Below are 20,611 nucleotides of genomic sequence, written 5' to 3'. Positions count from 1 at the left end.
TATATATATATATATATATATATATATATATATATATATATATATATATATATATATATATATATATTGGTTGGCAAAGTTACATGTTTAGCTAACTATCCTTGTAATAACCAAACTTGGCAAATTATGTTATTATTACATGAAGATATGTATTTATATACGATGATGTACTAGAAATATATGTTCAATTACCAAACTTGGTAAATTATGTTATAACATGTACAAATGTAGAAATATATGTTCGTTGCATAATTGAATACTATGACCATTTTTGTATTATGGCGGTAATTTGTAAAGAAAAAATGTAAATCTGTTGAACACAAGGTTATGCGAGAAGTTTGGAAATTTGTTGCAAATGTATTGAATGTTTTCTGAGCAATTCATTATATGATCCTGTGACAAATTTCCCACACATGAAAATGTCTTCTTTTCATGTTTTACTGGTGTTACGAATAATCACCATTCATGGAATTCAAATAAGAACACGGCACGTCTCATGTCATAAAAATATGTTTTGACGAATGCTGACTTAAAATCGATGACAAAACTATATAGTCGCGTGGAAAGCGCGTGCGATTACTCGTGGGAAAACCGCGCAACGTGTATCTCAGGGTCCAGCACACTTTCGTGTCGGGGACAAAGATGGGAACGCGCTCCCTCTGTCTTAAATAAGGTTAGATCCCTCATACATAATAAATAAACATTAAGCTCTTAAAGAGACGGCATTAAAGGTGTTGGTAATAATAATAATGAACATTTACTTTAAACAGTTTGAGTGACCTTATGTTGGCCCAAACAAAGCGAAGCAAACAGACAAACACCAAAATTCAACATGCCGTTACACTTTATTAATATTATTTTCAAATACAAATTGCAAAGGAAAGCAGGGACGTTATAAAGCCCCAGACTGTTGATTTTCCCAGTTTGGTGTTAATTTAATTCTCCATTTAATGCATTTGACATCATTCTGAAAATACTCTTTAGTCTCTTTCATCAGTGAAATTCGGTCTTTGTCAAGCAAGGAGAGTCCGTAGAGCATTAAATTTCTTAAACGTTTATTTTACAAACGATAAGTTTAAATAAAAATAAAGCCTTATAAATACACGTTCATTACATTGCTTCAGTGACATTGAATTAAAATAATTATTTCCCCATATTGGGTCACAAATCGATCACCATTATCATGTCGGCCCAATCTTTATGCTATTAAATTTCAAAGGAGGTGCATTTTTATGATTGTCGAAGAGGGTGAACCTCAAAGGAAATCCTAGAGAAACCTGCGCGTCACCGCCAGCTCTGTTGTTGCCTTACATCCACACGCGTGCTGTCAAGTGTCAGAGCGAATTCTCTATTGTAAAAACAGGACCTTTCCAGGCGCACTTTCTTGTATCCGATTTAAGGTCCCGTGATACTGGTAAGACTCAATACAACGGTGTCACTATTGTCAGTGAGCGACATGGAGAAAAAACAGATGCGACCTTGTAGATCCCAGCAAACACGTGCAACACGCCAGGTCGATTATTGTAACAACTACTACATGGTTCTCGGTTGTTCAGAGACCTTTTAGTCCAAAATATCCATAAGATATTTTGCACCAATTTGGCTCTGTATTTTCATCAGACCAAAAGAGGTAATAAGCAAACTCGAAACCAAGGCTTCCAAAGACGGACAGGCACGGTCTTTTCCATCTTCGAGACATCAAGGCTTATTGGTTGTTTCCTCACCCTAAAGATTGTGTATGGAGAGTAGACACAAGACTCGATTTTGCGAAGATGAGTTTTTCCTAAAGAATCTGTTTTTTCAATTATACGATATATTCGTTTGGCAAATCCATGGATAAGCCTTATTTTATTGCTCTGTCCAAAATATATAAGCACCTTATTGTTTGTCCCGACTGCTCCTGCATAAATCAGTATGGGGGATTTGGTAAATTACAATGTGGTAGGGCTCCGTCTTACATGATTAATTATCTATTCAATGAAATACCCCAGCTTGATTTACACATTCAAGGGGCCTCCAAAGAACCACCAGAGTAACCCATGAGTTATTACGTGAACAGAAATTGGAAAAAAACCGTCCATTTCGATTATAAAGTCCATTAATATTATGAGACATAACTTAATACTTCATTCTTTTAATATCCTCTAGACCCCGTGAGAGAAATCAAGTTTATTTTGTTAGGTCTGATGTTATATCGACAGAATCTTTTAACACAGAGATAATCAAATATTATCAAAAGAATCTTTATGTCCTGATAATTTACATCACAATGGTGAGGCTTATACAAGATTCCAAAACAACCTCACGCCCAACAATACGTTATGCAGGCTAGCCTGTCGATAATGCTCTTCTATCGACTTTTAATGTAAGTTATTGATAGTCAAGACAGTTTCAGATCTATAAACAATTAATTTAAAAGGAATATTTGCTATAAAATGCTGATGAAATTAAAAGCCGCCACTTAAGCTCATGGGAGGTGTTTGAAAATAAACAAATTCAGGGGAGAAATATAAGGCACTGTTTGATTAAACTTTCCTGGTCATTATTAAATATCATGGCAGGTATTTCATAATTTTTAGGTCAAATATTCCCCAATATTGCTGCAACAAAACCTTTTATAATAAATATTCAATAACAATGTTATAGATAATAGACAGTAGTCTAAAGTAGAGATTTAAACCCATTTTCCGAGCAGGGCTTTAAATTGCCATTTACGGTTTACAATAAGGGGAGGGGTTGATGACACCGAACAAAATCATTTCACACTTTCACAATTATTTGTGTATTTTGATCGTTTTAAAAAAGTTACTTCTATATGTAATATTGGTACAGAAGTACAAAAAATATTTTCGAAATCAAACATTATTTATAAAATGTTCATCCTACAAGTCACCAAAAAAAAAAGGCAAAGTGCAGTATAGTGATGTTGGTCCCCAATACTACAAAAGATGTTGCATCATACATGTCCTGGCTGCTATTTAGACACTTCAGCAATATTGCTTGCTAAGGTTAACAAACTGCTCGCTTTCAGTCAACAAAGCAATGAGCAAGGCATGCATTGCTAATGATAGCAATTTCAGATTGGTAAACAGTGCAGATAAATACCAGTAGGGTTAATATCTGCTATATTCTTGGTAATGATTTGAAGCTAATGAAGAACTTTTTAATTTAGTGTTAATCCGAAGCAAAGATCTTAGTAGATAAGGAAATTACTAACTTGAATTGTCTTGATATTCATACTTATAAAATTGTTATAAAAATGCACTTATTCCTGTTTCCCATAAAATACGGATGCTGAAAACAAAGTCGGTCCAGACGGTTGATGAAATGTTAAAATAAAAAGAATGACATCTACCTTATTCCCAATTGCATTGAACTGAGGAGCCAAGAAAATGTGGTATTGCACGCGTACAAAGAAAAAGTTACGTGGTAACCTTCACTTGACCTTGTGTTTTCTGTTAATTCTGTCTATTTGCACTGCATATTTTATACGTAATTAGCGCCGAGTACTGTTATAGGTGCGAACACAGGAATCGCAATTCACTAGATAGTTTTACTTAATGCAATCTAACGCATGAACACTATCGTTTTACGGGTTTGAAAATCTATTCCCCAAACGATCCTTTATGATTTTTTAATTGAAATTTTGTATTTTAATATGAAAATCGATATTTTATTATAATATTCTTGAAAATCAAAAATGTAGTTTTTACACGCAGACACTCATAAAAAAAATTCGTTTGAAATATGACAACCCAAATGAAAGTTTGGCAATTTCGTGTAAATTAGACTGAATTCATATTTTTAAATACATATCAATTTCAATTAATTTTAACATATGCCTGTATAATGTGGCACGCGCGCGTCGTCTTTCATTATTTGATTACGAATTTTGGGCCGATCAGTTTTCTCTTCTTTTAAAGACCTTAACTAGCAATAAATACTTCCAGCAGAGTCTTGCATACATAAGCTTTGTGAACGCCCCAAATAATAATAATAAAGACCTTTTACAATACCCAGGGTTATTAACATTTAGAATTATGCCATAATTTGACAGTCGGTCTGTAAAAGGGTCTTGGACGATAGCACCGCCCGACATCAGCTCCACAATTGGACTGGGCCGGTCTTCCGTTAAAAAAAAGGGTTGTAACGGGCCTATTGATTTCTACTGCCTGTACACGCGGTATGGTAGAAGCGGCTCTGTTCGGATTTCAGGGACGGTTATGATGCGTCACCTGAGTAAGCATGGATAGCAATGGAGACGAACAGTTCAGGTCGGACTAGCAGGGGAAAAACTTTGCTGTGAAATCTTTTTTTTAATGTGTGCCAACATAAAGTGAGATAGATCCTATACTATTTACAACAAGCGCTAAATACAACAGGACTCTCTGGTCAAAAGGTACATTGCGTGGTTATTTCTTTTTGCATTGATCTCCGATATTGCCAAGACGAATTACCTGTGTAAGAAATAATCTTTATTGAATGAGCGCACGGTGCGACAGGAGTCAGCTTTGACTGAGGACAGTGAGCCTAGGATGCTTTGGAATCTGGACTGGGGTCCCAGAGCTATAGTGGACCACGTTCTGTCACTTTAACCATGTGAAAGATCGGAGGCGGTGGATTCTGCACGATGTTAAGGCTGCTCCGACCTGTTTTAGTGCTGGCTTTTTTATTTGGTTCTTTAAAAGGTAAGTAAATGTGTTTTTATAATTAATTATTAAAGATCTGCTGCTGCAATTACCGCGGGTTAAACTTCAGAGAGATGAAATGTACAGATGTATCCATTACCGTGAGCAATCATGTCGCATTGTCATCGAGAAAAATCAGATGGCAACACGTTTTCACCCAGAATTGAAATCTTTTCTCTGATAAGTATAAAGTTACATTTACTCTATCTTAGTTTAACCGTATCCAATCCATTTCCTTCATTGTCACTGGCTTCAGCATCAGCATCTGTGACAGTACAATTACACTATATTTGCCTAATCCGACGAAAGTACTGTCAATCCATTTTCGCCTCGTACATCGTACGATAAATTCTATATATTTCGTCGAATAATTACGAGCAATAAGAACCCTTTTGGTGCATCTGGTCATTATCACCACAGAGCTTTCATCTGGGGACTAGTATTGTTTTCATTAATATTCTGCTCATGGAGATGTTAAATAATGCAACACATTTCCCTGTCTCTGGGCTATAGTCGGGCATGTTTAGAAGTACAGCAAACACGGGCTTTTGTTAACCGTTCCTTAGTTAAAGAATAATGAACCCGGTGTACTGCAGAGCCACAGCCTCAGTTCTAACGCTGATTATGAAGAAGAATTTGAATACCTTTGATTGTTTATAAACGGTTCATCGCAAGGACGAGACGTTAAAATTGTCGTAATTTGAGGTAAATACCTAAAATTTGAAAAGATTTTAATCTCTAGGGAGGAACAAGTCCCCTACCTGTGCGATTTATAGGCGAGTTACGAACTAGATAACAAATAGAAAGATTTGCAGGACTCTCTATTTTTGCTTTAATGACTGCCATTTTCAATGAAGGCCATTATCAATAGCACGGCGTTGAAGTGCGCAATTTATTATCAATTTGCATCTGATAGAATAAAAAAGCATTCGAGATTATATATACCAGACCCTTGTAAGGAAATTCATGAATGGGGGTTTATGCAGGAGTTTCGCTAGCATTCCATTTTGCTGGGTTTTTTTTTAATGTACTGTATAAATTAAACTATTTAGCATCAATGGAAATTTTAAACTAAGCATGTTCTATCCTTTAGTACCGGTAGAAAAGTGCGCTAATTAAACGGACAGTACTGTATGTCTAATTTTTCTTTCATGTTTCTTTTGATAGGGCGATATAACAATAGCAATTTGGAAAAAAGCCGTGGTCGAAACTTATGTGACTTCTGAATTTAGTTTAACTAAGTGGTACCAGCTATAAAATAAAATTCGACGGCAGAGGTTTCATACACTTTGCTCTAATAATGTGCACAGTTGATCACACAAAGATCAAATGTTTGTGTTCACTTGAGATGGATATTTGAGGACACAAAAAATTAAACTGTCTTTGTTGCGTTAAGGTGCTTCTAAAGTTAATGTTCTAATCTGGACTAAAAAACACACTAATATCATGCAAGATTGAACGGAAAACTAATAAACCTTATTAACACTTCGAATCAAATGCCTCTCAATAACCATAATACAATTAGGATTTGAATGCGATAATCATTACGGTACACAAAGAGACTTTTCATCAACAAAATATTTAAAAACCGCTGTATCATCTGTAGCCCTCTTTACTGACAATAGAACCAAACGATTCTGAATTTCATTATCAAGGTTTTAAAAAATATTTAATGAAATTTCTGAACAAGAACCTTTGGCGAAATATAGTCAAGTATAACGCCGGTTCATGTTTGCATGTGATTGTTATATCTATTTGACATCTACTTTAAACATTTTCTTGGGATAAGATTAGATTCTGTCAAATAAAGGAACCTTTCCGTATAAACATAGCCATTCATTTCTTCGTCGAACCATATTAACTATCTCAGTTTCTTGCTCTCACAGTCAGTTTAACCTTCGCACTTTCATTGTAATGTTCATGTCTATCGATAAATAATTTGGCATTATTTACAGTTATTTACATTTTGATCAGACTAATTAAACATACTTTGTATTGATTAGGAAGACGTTGTAAAGTTTAGACACTCAAGTGATAATAACCCTATTGGACTCGGGTTCGACATGCCACCTGTCGCCCATATGGTAAAGAACCCGATCGAATACACCTTTTTTCCAACTGCGATTTAGTATCATCCTATAAATCATGCATAAATCCGGTTAGGCGGTTTGATAAACTGCATTGTAATTTGTTATTGCAAATTGCAGGTTGCAGGTGAACATAAATATCATGGATTGTATTATGCAATGTATTCATCCAGTATTGATCATTTCATAAGGATCTTTATTTTTTCTGTTTTATTAATGAAATTCATGATTGAGTTCAGTGTTTATAAATATCAGATGCACAGAAGATGTACCTTTTATTTTGAGTGGTTTATAAAATCAAATCTCGGTATAATGATTAACAGAAAATATTTTTAGGTGGTGACAACACAAAAAAGGATAATTTAATGACGATGAACTACTGCACCTATTAATCTAAAATCTATAAATATCTTTTTTTTTCTTATAAACATTGACCGTGTATATTATGAATGTGCACCAGTGGTCGATTAAAGTTAAATACAAAGGCTTGCTTGTCTGTTTGTGTTTTTAGCGCAATATTTCAGTACCGTTAAAATAAAATGATAAAAGATCAAATGCATGTGGGTGAAATTCTGGAGAGCTATACATTATTGAAGCACCCTTCCCCCTCCTTCTCTCTCATGCAACATTAAAGTTATCCGCAACAGTAAGTGAATTCAAGACAAAATTAAATTTCTATGCCTTAATTTCTCATCTTTCTTTTTCCTATCGATTTCTTACGATACAAAATGAATCTTTACTTGAAAGAGTTTGAAACTTCTTTACAATCGATGCGGAAGCCTTTTCTTCAGAGTAATATAACACCGTTTAAAGCCTCATAACACCCATAGAAATGTTCCATTGATTTGGACATTTTATTTGCATAAGTAAATTTACAGGAGAACGTTAACGGCATTGATTGGCTCAGATTAAGCAGAGTTAAAGTTTGGCCACGTGCGGTAATGCAGTACAATGTCAACTTCATCCTTTGGTGTTTCCTCCTGCTGAAGAGCCCCGTTTCCTGTGCAAAGAAAATACCTGCTTCCGAAATTGACAAAGATGTGGCTCATAATTTTCCTTCTAGGAAAGTGCTTTTAATGAGTCGGGTATTCTGTCAATATACAATTTTTTCATCTTCAATAACATTAAGGAATAGAACAATGGTTCGTTCGTTTGGTCGATACATGGAATCTCAGAACGAAAATAAAGAATTAACTCAAACATTAGTAAATCGTGCCTTTTTTACTATAAAAGTACTTGTATGCAAAGAACACGTAAGGATTCATTGGACACCAAGGTGTTACTTATGGAATGGACATTCTTTGTTAAAAGATGGTAAAAGTCGTCGTCAGATAAATGGTTCTCGGAAGATTCAAACGCAATAAAATGTTTCTTTTTGCAACGTTAAGCACAGCGACTCTTGGATTGCGACAATTCAGGGTTTACCCGAGAGACGAAATTCTATTCCATTAACATCGCCATCATAGCCGGCGGCGCGTGCTGATATTGCATGACTGCGCGTGCATTGCATCTCAGATTGAACTTTTAAAGAAGGAAAGCTTGAACACAGCGCTTAGAAAATTTCATTTTCTTCCCCTAATCCATTCTCAAATAATTAATGGAAGCTCTCTTCTAATTAATGTCAATCTATCAATGAGTTCTATTGAATAGTAGTAATGTTACCATATGCCTTTGTATGAAGTTAAAAAAGTTAAAAGAATCACTGTAACAAATTAATAAATATCAGCGTGCATTGTTTCTTTGAAAGGTGAACTTATAAATGTGATTTTACATGTATTTTAAACTTGTGGCTTTTTATGTTGTTTTTTTTTTTCATTGAGAGGAGCCCAAACATAAGAGTTTTAGATTTTGTAAACTAAGTTTATTTGAAATAACTATGCTAACATTTTGAAATACAGAAGGTTAACATAGCTTTTTGAAATTTATTAATTTTGATATCCGTTAAATTACAATTATGATTCCCAGTATTTAGATTAAAAAAAATGAACTAAACGAAAATAACTTTTAGAATGGTTGGCAACGCCAAATTGTGTTAATAATAAATTGCGGTGATACTGATGGAAAATGCAATAATTTCTTTTTAGAACTTTAATGATAAAATTGAATGAAATAGTTAATCGATTTAAGTAATTTGGGTTATGTTGAACCACAAAAAGTAACATGTCAAATAGAGTATGGCTTTAGAAAAAGGACGACTGAATCTGAAATGTTAACTTCAAAGTGAATTTTAATGGCATCGACTTTGAGGCCAGTCATCTTCTGACATCACATTGCTAATTTTTGTGAAATAATTTAAAACACCTAGTTAATGGAGAAAGTATGTATATTTATAATTTGTTTGCAGTTGCTCTGCGACTCCAAGGAGACCTCTAACAATTATAGAAGTCTCTTTGTCTTTTTTATAGATCCTTTGAAATATCTCTCACATAATCATAATGAAAGGATTAAATTTAAACAACTATCACCATCAAAGTGGGGGCAAAAATCAAATTGACAAAATGATCAGTCATTTCGCCCCTTGATTCAAATAGGGCTTCTTTGTAAACTAATAAATTGTACAGTTAAAATTCGTCTAAAGTTTTAGTTTTAAATCAGTTAAGAAGAATAATAATACTTATTAGATAATTAAAGATTAATGCATGCTACTGTGAGGCTCAATCCGAAGAGTCACCATGACAAATGAATACAGGGCGCACAACGGAAAATAAGAATCTTAACTTATATTAAACAATTACTTTTACAAAATATTTACTAAGTGTTATTTTTATTGTAAACAGCATTCCCCGAATTTTTTTAATTGAAATTATTGCTATTTTTTTAATAAAATAAATCACCAATATTTAATAAAGATAAATGAAAAAAAAATGTCCATACGTTTTCAAGTGATTCATTTTTGTTCTTTGTTTAATTTTTGTTATTGATTATTTTTCTATTTATTTAACAATTTGTGTACCAAAAAAAAATGAAATCAAAAATGCAATTTACTTCATAAGATAAACTGTACATTAAACAATTTTTTTACCCAGATCTATCGCATCGTAATCAGAGCGCACTGTGGCGCTTCGCTATAACCGAGCACTACTATAGATGGCCCTCTACGGGTGTAATTATGTAACGACACCTTGTGACCTTGAAGTTAGGCTTTGTTGTAGTACATAAACAATCTCTTTATTTCTTATATCGGAGCTATATTAATCATTATCAGTATTACCTAAAAAGCTATGGCTAATCAGAATTCATTTGGTATAAGAACACATAAAATTTAATTATTCAAGTCATTATCCAATTTATCTACAAGATTGAAGATACCCAAAGGAGTCTAAACCATCGGGCCTGTCTAGAAGTTATTTGATTTTGGGATGCAGAAATCCTATTAATCAGGTGTCTGTAATATTATCGATCGGATTAAGAATTAAGGATTAGAAAAAAATAATCATTACATAACAGAGAGAGAGAGAGAGAGAGAGAGAGAGAGAGAGAGAGAGAGAGAGAGAGAGAGAGAGAGAGAGAGAGAGAGAGAGAGAGAGAGGTTGGTTACCTATATTGTGTTAATAATCAACATTTTTGTAAGAAAAATTTAACTGTCATTAAAGTAACAAACGTATCAATGATATCAACAAATGTGAGTACATATTTTTTAAGAGTTCCTTAATTATTATACAATGACTACTAAGTTCCAAAATGAACTACACGCATATACAGGTATTTTGATAAACCGGTATCCTTTACTTTCAATTCCAGAACATTCGTTACCTTGCTTTTAACTAAAATGCAAAAATATATGTAATGTAGTGAAAGGAGGTCCCAGGGACTAAGAAATAGCAAATCAAAGACTAATTAAAAGACAGCCCGTTAAAAAGACTTATTTCGATTCGACTTGATCAAAGGATGAAAGTCATACTCTGAATGAAAGTTGCGAGAGATGAACGGTAGCTTTAGGCCAAACGTTCGGAATTCAATAAAACCAAAAAATCACCGTTACGCTATAAATGTGCAACTTATAAGGAAAGTAAACCGACCCCTAGATTAAATTGATAAACGTTGAATTTTGCATGGCAGGCTGATAGAACCAATATCTATGCACCCCACACATGGGCATCTGGTAGTATCATTATCACTGACAATCCGTTTAAAAACGATATTATGTATCCCCTGGGACCATGACTCAACATCAGCGGTCAATACGCATGTTGTTCTGGCTTTTTACTTTTAATAAATTTGTAATGTCAATTTTGTGGTAGTGCCATCAATGCTCGATTTGTATTTCTAAACGTACAAAGTGAAAGAAAATCATTGGTTCCATTGTAGAAATACAATGGCGCAGAAATAACACTTGAACCTGCATGTTGTTTTTCTTAGATTGTATAAATGGCCCAGGGGGCAGACAAAATGGCTGTTTTCTAGCTAATCGAACAGTTCAAAATATTGAAAAAAAAAGATACAAAACTAATAGGTTTTCCAATTATGATAGATTTTTTTGTTGTCATTTCTAAATTGATTACGCAAAATTTTTATGAGTTTAGTTGAATAAAGGCCCCCAACTGAAATCATAAGAAAATAACAACAGATTTCCGACTTTTCCAGTTGTTACCAATATAAAATCATAGTTTCGTGCACTTTTTGGTTTGTTTATTCACCAAAAATCCGGGTTTAACCGTTGATAAAATACCCGACAGAGGACTACAACAAAACTACATTTGGTCGCCGGTCCTGGAGCCGTGTAACACAGAAACTCCGTCGGAGATCTGGTCGTCCCTCAAAATTACGTCATTAAATAGTCGATATTTCAGCATGGAATTAATTGCGGGCCGTAGAGGTAATTTTCGTGATGAGCTCGAGGCACACTTCATACAAACCCATTAACTTATTTATAGTGTCAATAATAAAAGTAATTGGATTAACTACTCTGATGTGTTGTGTCCACGACATAGCCGTGCACCTGCAGTGTATCTTTTTTGCTTAACCAAAATTCTTTTTATGCTGAAGCATGTCTTTACGTGGTCTTAATTCGAACACGTTCATTTCGTCGTTTTTCATTTAAGCAGGCTGGGTGGTAAACAAATTAACCATCAGACCTACCTTAAAATTTTAGACATGATTTCTTAAACTATCAACTTTTATTTAGTAGAGAGTAGTTTAGTATCCTAAAATTTTAGATTTGAATATTTTCATACCTCGTCATACAAAGCTCTTCTGCCAAGGAGACTGATATGGTCTAAAAATGGCCATGACCGTCCAGCCGTATTAAAAAATATTAGATCCACATTGGTTTGAACATATTTTATTGTTAATATCGTTTATACAAGAATAGGATCGGTTATCCGCATTTATAAAGATAAAACACTTTTATGCTGGACACAAGCACTTTTTCATTGCTTTAGTTCGAAACCTTCCTTGGTGATTTCTACAGAATTCAAAACAAACCACCAATCTGCCAAAAAATAAATAAATCATAAATCAATTATATTTAATACAAATGAATTGGTAGTTTGTTCGTCTAAATTACAGGAAATGTTCGAAACAATTTCATCCCAAAACAAAAACTCGTTTGTCAATTTCCATACAGTTTTCAATGTTGTTATAGGAAGCATCAAATTCATACGGACAAGCATTTCATTAATAAAGTACGTCAAAAAAATCTCTAAATGTAAAAACAGATCTTTATTTATAATGTCATGTTTTGTAGTTTTGGGAACTGGTATACTGGCGATGGTTGGCGCTCTAGTTCCAACTATCTGTAAACTCGTTCGATTTAATCAAAAGATAAAAATCGGCGCATTATACGGAAACACAGAATAGAATTTCATGCTTCCAAATGCATGCTAAACAAAAGACCTAATAGAAATCTACAGACAAGGCATGTAAAAGAAAAAAACCCACGTATTGTGTTGCAGCATTTGTTTAATGAAAAATCTGAATTTGATTGCGGTCTGTTGCTTTCACCTCGGCGGAGATCGGAGGTGTTGGGTGTCAACTCAGCGTGCTTTATCGAAAATTGTTCATCTGAATATGATAAATGTGCACTCTTTGATATTGAATGCCATTAAACCGCTGGTTTCAGGAAGTTTGAGAACTCTTGGCCGCCCAAATATTTGAGTTTGAAACAAAACCAGACTATTGCATATACAAAGAAGAAATACAAACTTCCAGCTAACAACCATTAATTAATCAATTTTGTTTTTCCCGAAAATTGATTTCCTCTAAAACAGCAATTAAAGTGCAGTTAGTCTCTCTCTCTCTCTCTCTCTCTCTCTCTCTCTCTCTCAAATACTACATGCGTTATATTTTTTTTTAGTGTAATCAACCAGTGCAATAAATAATTTGAAGATTCAATATTCGTGCTACAGATATCATTTTCAGTTTGCTGTTTCAATTTATATATTTTTTTGCCCATGGCAAAATGTCAAGAAAAATGATTAATCCATGAAAACAAGAGCTTGATCAAACATAATTAATAACATTGAGTAAACACATAAAAAAAAATAATCACGATTTCAATGTGATAAAGGAGAGGGAAGTGATATACATCATTTCATTGCACACTAAATTTGATGCACCTAACGATTTATTGCGCTATTTCCAGAAGGATTTTTATTCAGACTCTTCGTTATCTTGTGTCACAAGATGACTTTTAAGTGGAGTTTTTCCAAGAAATGTCGTACATTCACGTGACGAAGACCAATAAATAACTTTCACAGTACATGTAAAGTACTGTTTGTTGTTCAACTTAAATGCACTTAAAAATTAAAATACGAGAGATAACAATAACCGGCCCTAGGATTACTTTTTGCCATTAAAGGAAGAGACTACCGGAAGTCCGTAAACGACTGATGTGACAAAAATCGCGCCTAAATTGTTGACGATCGGTGACAAATGAACGGTGTACACGCCACCGCTACGAAATGAATGACTCTGGGTTCAAATGATGGGTGCTCGTCACAGTACCGATTTCGGGTCAAGGTTTGTTATGTAATCTATACTGAATATGATTCATAACGCCAGCGTTTATTATTGCGGATTCCGCGGTTTCGTTAGATGAGTGATTGCCTAAGCTAGCTTCTTTGTTGACCGATGTAAATGATTGCTTATATAGCGATCAATCAAGTTCGCGATGCCTCTAGAAAAATATTCTCTCTTCCACAGCAATCTCAAAATCTCAAATTTCCGTAGCATCAGGATCGTCGTTGTGTTGACTACGGAAGTGACGCATGAGATGAATCGCTGTCTTGTGACATTAGGGCGGTTTTCAGCGCGCGCCGTCATCTTAAAGATGCGTTATTACGCCGACAGGCCAAAAGTAGGGCTTCCTTAAAAACACAAAATTTTTAATTATGCTATTGTGGGACTTCACGCAATGCAGAGCATGGCAAAAATACTATAAAAAAATAATGGTGCAAGTCCTGCTGACCTACTATGTCTCGTTACCACAATCGTTATATGAAAGCCATTACTTATCTGCTAGAAAACACATATATTTCTATGCAATTTTTATGCACTTTAATCTCAGAAATGCTGTTTTACTATTCTCGATTTGTAGAAATATTGATCACATATTTAAATAGGCAATATAAATATAAATGTTTGAATAATAAGTACAATACTGTATTGTTTGAGACGTGTAGAATGTACTATAATATACTATATGACAACCCGTCTCATGTTGGTTATATGTAGTTATGTCTATGACTGTATTTTCAGCTAAAACTACGGAATCGCCGTTTGACATAATCGGGGGACCTATATTTTTAACGGAACCTCCCTCCTCTCTAGACTTCGCCAACACCAAAGGCGCCTCCGTCCAATGTACAGCTCACGGTCAGCCCGCTCCGACTTTGGACTGGGTAAAAGACGATGATACCCCCGTAGAAGATGTATCCCAAATCCTCAAGGTTCTACCCAACAACACATTGCACTTTTATCCCTTTAAGCGGAGTGATTTCCAAAGCAAAGTACATGCAGCCTCTTACAGATGCATTGCATCAAACAGCGGCGGCAGGATATCAAGCAGGAGCATGCGCGTTAAAGCTGGTGTGTAGAACTTCATCTATAAATAAATTTTTACAAAATAGGTTTATATTCTTTGGAGTTTTGGCCTAGACTTTTTAAATAATACTGGTGTGTTTCCCCCATTTTATATGCTATCACAATAAACTACAGCATTTTGTACTTGCAAAATATATTGAAAACACGCATGGCCTTTCGGAAACATGAAAATAGTATTACCTTTTAGAAACATGTTCATGTTCCCCATTAGAAGTAAAATGAATAATTCAAACGAATCTGAATATTCCAGCGACTTCCGTTCTATAACTATTTGACGATGCAGCACTATCAGCTTTGGAGAAGAGATATCCATTTATTGCGTTCGAATTAAAAAAGCACTAATTCATGTGAAAATAACATCTTTTATTTCATCGCGCCATTAGTGACGTACATTTTTAAGTTTTTAAGTAACAATAATCCGCGATAGTAACTGCCGATTACCCGTGCCTATCATTAGATGATCGAGCTGGGTTTGATGAATTACACTGGCTTTCTTGTAGCAGAGAGCCTCTTAATCGCTCAATTTTATTGCGTTTCTCACTTCTTAATACTGATCGCGGATCTTAATGGAATTTACAGATTACAACTACTCTGGTGAAAAAAGTCTTCACTCTGTTCTTCGATGCTTAAATTTTTACGCTCTTAAATCGCCTACATTTCCAACAAAATGGTTGAAATGTTATGTATTAACAAATTTTTGATTGGAAACGACTAGCGCTGTTTCAAAAATCCTGTAAAGTACACATAAAGATGGATAATTATGCAACATAAAAACCCCTCTATTTAAGTTAATAGTTTGCTTGTAGCACTAATGATCCAAGACTTTGGAACCCGTAATACTTTGATAAAAAAGCTTAAGGATTTTCATTTCCTTTAGACTTTTCCCCTAAAAAATCCTTAATAGGATTGTGTGAAATGTTCCATACTACTTTATTTTATACGCACCCACATTTTTAAGCCTTCCTAGACTTTTAATGTCTTTTTCGTAAACATTTAATCATTCTGACCATCAGTGACCTTCTAACGTTGGATAACATTAATTCTTTATTTTTCATCCACATTCATTTAAAGTTTGATATTAATAGACCTTGGTTAATATACAATTTGTTTGAATTTTGAAAGAAATAAAAAAAGCTAAATGATTGCATTCACGAGCACATGAACCAGTTTGACAAAGTATACTCACAATTTCCTTGCGAACACGTGTCACTCCACCTGTTTACGGAACCTCTTAATATTGATGTTTCAGTTCGTGTTGAGGATTACGTGACGTATGACTTACAGTTGAGTGATGTCTGGTCAGTACGGGGCAGCACCGCCGTCTTCAAGTGTATCATGAACCCATACTATGTGAAGGATTACATCCACGTGGTCGGCTGGTCAAAGGGAACGAAGCCTATCCAAGCAGGTGCGCATGGGTTCACATGAATTTAGTGAAACCCCTTTCATCTTTCGATTCTTATCTTAATGAATAAAACATAAAAAATCTCATGAAAACTGTTTCTTTCATTGGTTACCGATTACGTCATTTGACAGGGGACCGGATAAGCGTTTTGTCTGACGGTGAACTCCACATCAGAGACATTCGGGATGAGGACAAGTATTCAATGTACACCTGTGTGGCGCGAAACATCCTCACGGGGGACGAAAAGCCTAGCAAGGCCGCTTATTTACACGTGCATGGTATGTCTTTTTATATTTAAAAATGAAATATATACTTTGTGAAGCATTGACTGTTTCACTAGAGGGTTCGCTTTTTGCGTACGTTCCAGGGCGTTTAACTACTGTACCTTTTTCTGTTTAGTGTGTTTTTCATTTTTTGTCGTTTCTGCAGACCCACCGGCTAGTTGGACACCCCCAAAGATCGACGACATAATGACACAACTGACTGTGAACGAGGGAGAGAAGGTAGAATTGCCATGTGTTGCAAGCAGCAACCCTCTCCCCAAATACCGGTGGAGCTTCAGCAACAAGGAGCTTGTGATTGACAGTGTAAGCAGGATTCAGAGAGCTGGAAATCTCGTGATTGTTGACGCCAAAGTTACAGACAGTGGTGTTTATATGTGCAATGCGTCCAATAGTCATGGTTCAGCGACCGGAACAACGCAACTGACCGTGCAATGTAAGTTAATTACATTCATAGATCAATTCAATGCCTTGTTTGGTATATCAAATGCAAGTATGCTGAGATGTCCCATGAGACATCAATGAATCATTAAATACATGAAATTTAAGATGGATCCTGTTTTTATGCCTGTGAATATTACTTACTTTTGCAGATCCCCTTTCCGCAACTATTGACCCACAGCAACAAAAAGTCGACTCAAACCAATCGGCGATTTTCAACTGTACGGTTTTAGGTCATCCAATCAAATCAGTTTTCTGGATGAAAGATGGATTCAAAATTTCACCTAATCAAAAAGTTAGAATAACGGACCAATCGGTGCTGACTATTCATGCCGTGAACAAGAAAGATCAAGGAATGTACCAATGTGTTGTCAAGAATGAAGAGACCAGCAGTCAAGGAACAGCCCAGCTGCTTCTAGGAGGTACATGTACTATCTGTTTATTATTGTAATTTTCTATACATATATGTACAGTATTCATAATCATGCAAACGAAGTATATTCATAGTTGACTGATGTCTGCCAGATGACGTTGGGTTGCTCTCAGGGTGCTTTGTTTGATTTCATAAAAGTTTAGGTTGCTACATGTAATATAATGATTATAATGTTCACTACTAAGAACTTTGTGACTCTGATTCTATAGTTTTTGCTTACTGAAAAAAATAGACACATTAATTTTCAAAGGACAATTATTTTGTTCAGTTATTATTATTATTAAAAGTAATTATCATTAAAAGTGATTCTTCAGTTTTTGACAAGTTCATGTTTTTGAAACCAGTTACATACATAAAATAATTAATGAAAGGATATTTATAGGTAAACATTATATACTAGTAGATATGAAAAAGAATAGATAAGATGTATCTCCATATACACCGGTATACGTTTGGGGATTATTCATTGACAATGGCGATCACTTTTGTAGCCGCCCATCCCACTTTTGTGGACACGTTTATTAATCAGTATGCCCAGACTGGCCAAAAGACATCAATCCGTTGTATTGCAACCGGAAATCCGACTCCGGATATCCGATGGAAACTCGACGGTGAAATTCTCACCGAAAATTCAGACATCAAAATCGGGAGCTTCCTGAATCCTGCCGGTGACGTTGTTAGTTACGTTAATATTTCTAACGTTCATCTCCATTATGGCGGCGAGTACCAATGCATCTCGTCTAACGAGGTCGGGGAAATACATCACGTGGGCCAAATGTTTGTTTATGGTATGTAAATATAATCTTAGTAAAACAATGACACGGTTTAGCTGAACTTGATATTGTAATCTATTATTTTTTTTAAATATGTAAGGATCATTTGAAAAAATCTAAAATCAGCAATGCTTGTATTTTTTTTAAAGATTAAACTAAAAATGTTAAATCCCATCGCACAAAGGTCGTAATTTTTTTTGTTGAGGACAGTTATAAAGAACTTGTAAGTGTGCCAATTCATTAGTTAATTCAGTGTACGTGTATATATAACGCTTAATGAAAGGAACATGGCTGTGGTATGATCTGAAGTTTTTATCATTTGCATGGTTTTCATGTTAAAAAGAGTTTCGTATAAAATATAAAACTTGTATATTTAAAAAAAAAAGCGAACATAAATATATTATTACTTTGTTCACAAAAAATTGCTCAAGATAAATAAAATATTGCTGTAAATTAGGAATAACTCTTCTTTTCTAAAGAAAAGAAGTTTGGGTGTATTTTAGTTTTGGTGAAAGTGACTAAATGGTTCAGTTAGGCCTAGGCTATCATTAATTTAGAAGAAAAAATTGAATAATAATTAAGTTAGAGAATTTTTTTTTTTATAAAATGGAAGATATTTGACATGTTGACATGTAGGGAAAAAATGTAGATATATAACGTTACACTCTCCGCAATGGGGGGGGGGGGTATGGATGCATGACATTGTAAAACAAACATGTGTAACATTAAATTATTTGTACAGTACATTTTAGAAATAAAAATTCTATTTGAACCATTTATTGTACCCCCAACCATCCTATAGATCAATCCCATGAGTACTTTTTGTACTTTGATTATCGTAGGTGTTCCGTTTGTTAGACCTATGGAAAACGTGACCACTACTGCTGGAAAGAACTTTTCTATACGATGTTATGTCGCTGGATATCCTGTGTCTCAAGTCACGTGGTCAAAAGGTGAGTTAAGATATATTTATTAGATTTATTCTTTGAACTGACTTTTTTTTTTACCCGGAAAGTTATCCAGTGTAGGTGTCAACTTTTGTTGCAATGCAGACTTCCTGTGAAAAAAATGGCGGGAAATTATAACCTTGTTACAAACATTGTTCCTTGTAACGTTACAGCTGTAGGTTAAGGTAGAATGGTGAAGTTTTTATTTGTTTCTTTGTTTTGTATGCTAATTTATAGAAATTTTATATATATGATTGTTGAGTGGGGATGATTAAGATTCTTACATCGAGTAACCGACGTAAAAAACATCCTTTGTACTTATTCTCTTTTGAGGAGTGGACAGGCATATCCAACATCCATGTTGATACTATACCTGTCAACTTCTCAAAAGAGAATACCTTTGTACTCTGTAGCAGTGTTAAGGTAGCATGTGCAGTTTTATAAGTTGTAGGAATGGTAGGTGGGAAGTAAACAATTATTTCAAGATTTTTTGTTATTGATTTACAGTATGATTTGTGAATAGGAAGCTTAAAAAACATTTTACCAGAACTAAATCTATTTAACGCATTTTTGCATTTGGCATTAACTCACAGATCAGCTGTTGATCCTCTTAACATTGTTGTTTACGTAACATTAAGATCGACAGTAGTAAAGACAGCCCTATCACTATCAGGGACATACTTGTATATATGTACGTATCTGCCCTTATTCATTTTTTAATGTTTACATCTTCCAAATATAATTTCCTCAATTTCTTACTAATTGTTTAATTCATAGCTGTATAGAAATTAACAGTCATACTGAAATCTGCAGACCCAGCCAGTTTATCGATGGGTCGAAATCTACAGTGGCTGAAACTGACAAAAAAAATTGACAGGCCCTGTTTATCGATTGGTCGAAGCCTACAGCGACCTAAGTAAAATCACGGACTGCACGAAATAATCATGATGATGTTAGACTTGGAGTCTCACAGGAGTTGATTTGGCTGTTTCTTTTAGCTAACATACTTGTGTACATGAAGAAAACATTTTATTGTTTAAATATCATGCATTGACCCACATGGACAAGATTGCTTGTAATTTTATGCATTTTCAGTTATTCACATGAGCATATTTTATTTTTTAGGGCATAATGTTCTTCCCAAGAACCACCTCCAAAAAGTTGTCAATGACACCCTGTTTATCGAGGGGGTACAGAAGGATCATGATGTTGGGGAGTACACCTGCACTGCCAAGAATTCTAATGGACAAGGGTCGTACCGCCATGTCTACGTCAATGTTGTGGGTTGGTATTCATAATTTCAAACTACACCATATTTGAATCTTCATTTATTGTTTTTTTTTCACTATTATTCATGCTTTTTTGTTTTATATGCTTTAGTTTCCTTTTTTATCATTTAATGAGCAAAACTAAGGAATGAAATCAATTTTGTAAAACACAGTACAGCATTGGCTTCATTTCAAGTGTATTGCATAATAACTATTTTTAGAAGGATTTGTCATCGATGCAAAAA

At 34.6% G+C, this 20,611-nt stretch overlaps 1 protein-coding gene across 4 annotated transcripts in view; it reads left to right on the top strand.

Moving 5' to 3' along the window:
* The first annotated feature begins 4,196 nt into the window (after positions 1 to 4,196).
* The window catches only part of LOC128192918 (cell adhesion molecule DSCAM-like), a 33,415-nt gene continuing 17,000 nt past the window's right edge, over positions 4,197 to 20,611 (top strand). For all 4 annotated transcript variants that reach the window (XM_052865991.1, XM_052865989.1, XM_052865990.1 and 1 more), the window contains exons 1-9: positions 4,197 to 4,688; positions 14,474 to 14,803; positions 16,068 to 16,226; positions 16,355 to 16,501; positions 16,653 to 16,940; positions 17,098 to 17,367; positions 17,870 to 18,166; positions 18,994 to 19,104; positions 20,224 to 20,382. In XM_052865991.1, coding sequence (XP_052721951.1) covers positions 4,631 to 4,688; positions 14,474 to 14,803; positions 16,068 to 16,226; positions 16,355 to 16,501; positions 16,653 to 16,940; positions 17,098 to 17,367; positions 17,870 to 18,166; positions 18,994 to 19,104; positions 20,224 to 20,382 — 1,819 coding nt within the window. In that variant the 5' untranslated portion in view covers positions 4,197 to 4,630. The remainder of the gene's footprint in view (positions 4,689 to 14,473; positions 14,804 to 16,067; positions 16,227 to 16,354; positions 16,502 to 16,652; positions 16,941 to 17,097; positions 17,368 to 17,869; positions 18,167 to 18,993; positions 19,105 to 20,223; positions 20,383 to 20,611) is intronic.

The sequence above is a fragment of the Crassostrea angulata genome, chromosome 7 (assembly GCF_025612915.1).
Source record: "Crassostrea angulata isolate pt1a10 chromosome 7, ASM2561291v2, whole genome shotgun sequence".
In the NCBI taxonomy this organism is placed as follows: Eukaryota; Metazoa; Mollusca; class Bivalvia; order Ostreida; family Ostreidae; genus Magallana; species Magallana angulata.
The sequence above is the reverse complement of the archived record's forward strand: the minus strand, read 5'-3'. Positions and strand labels throughout refer to the sequence as shown.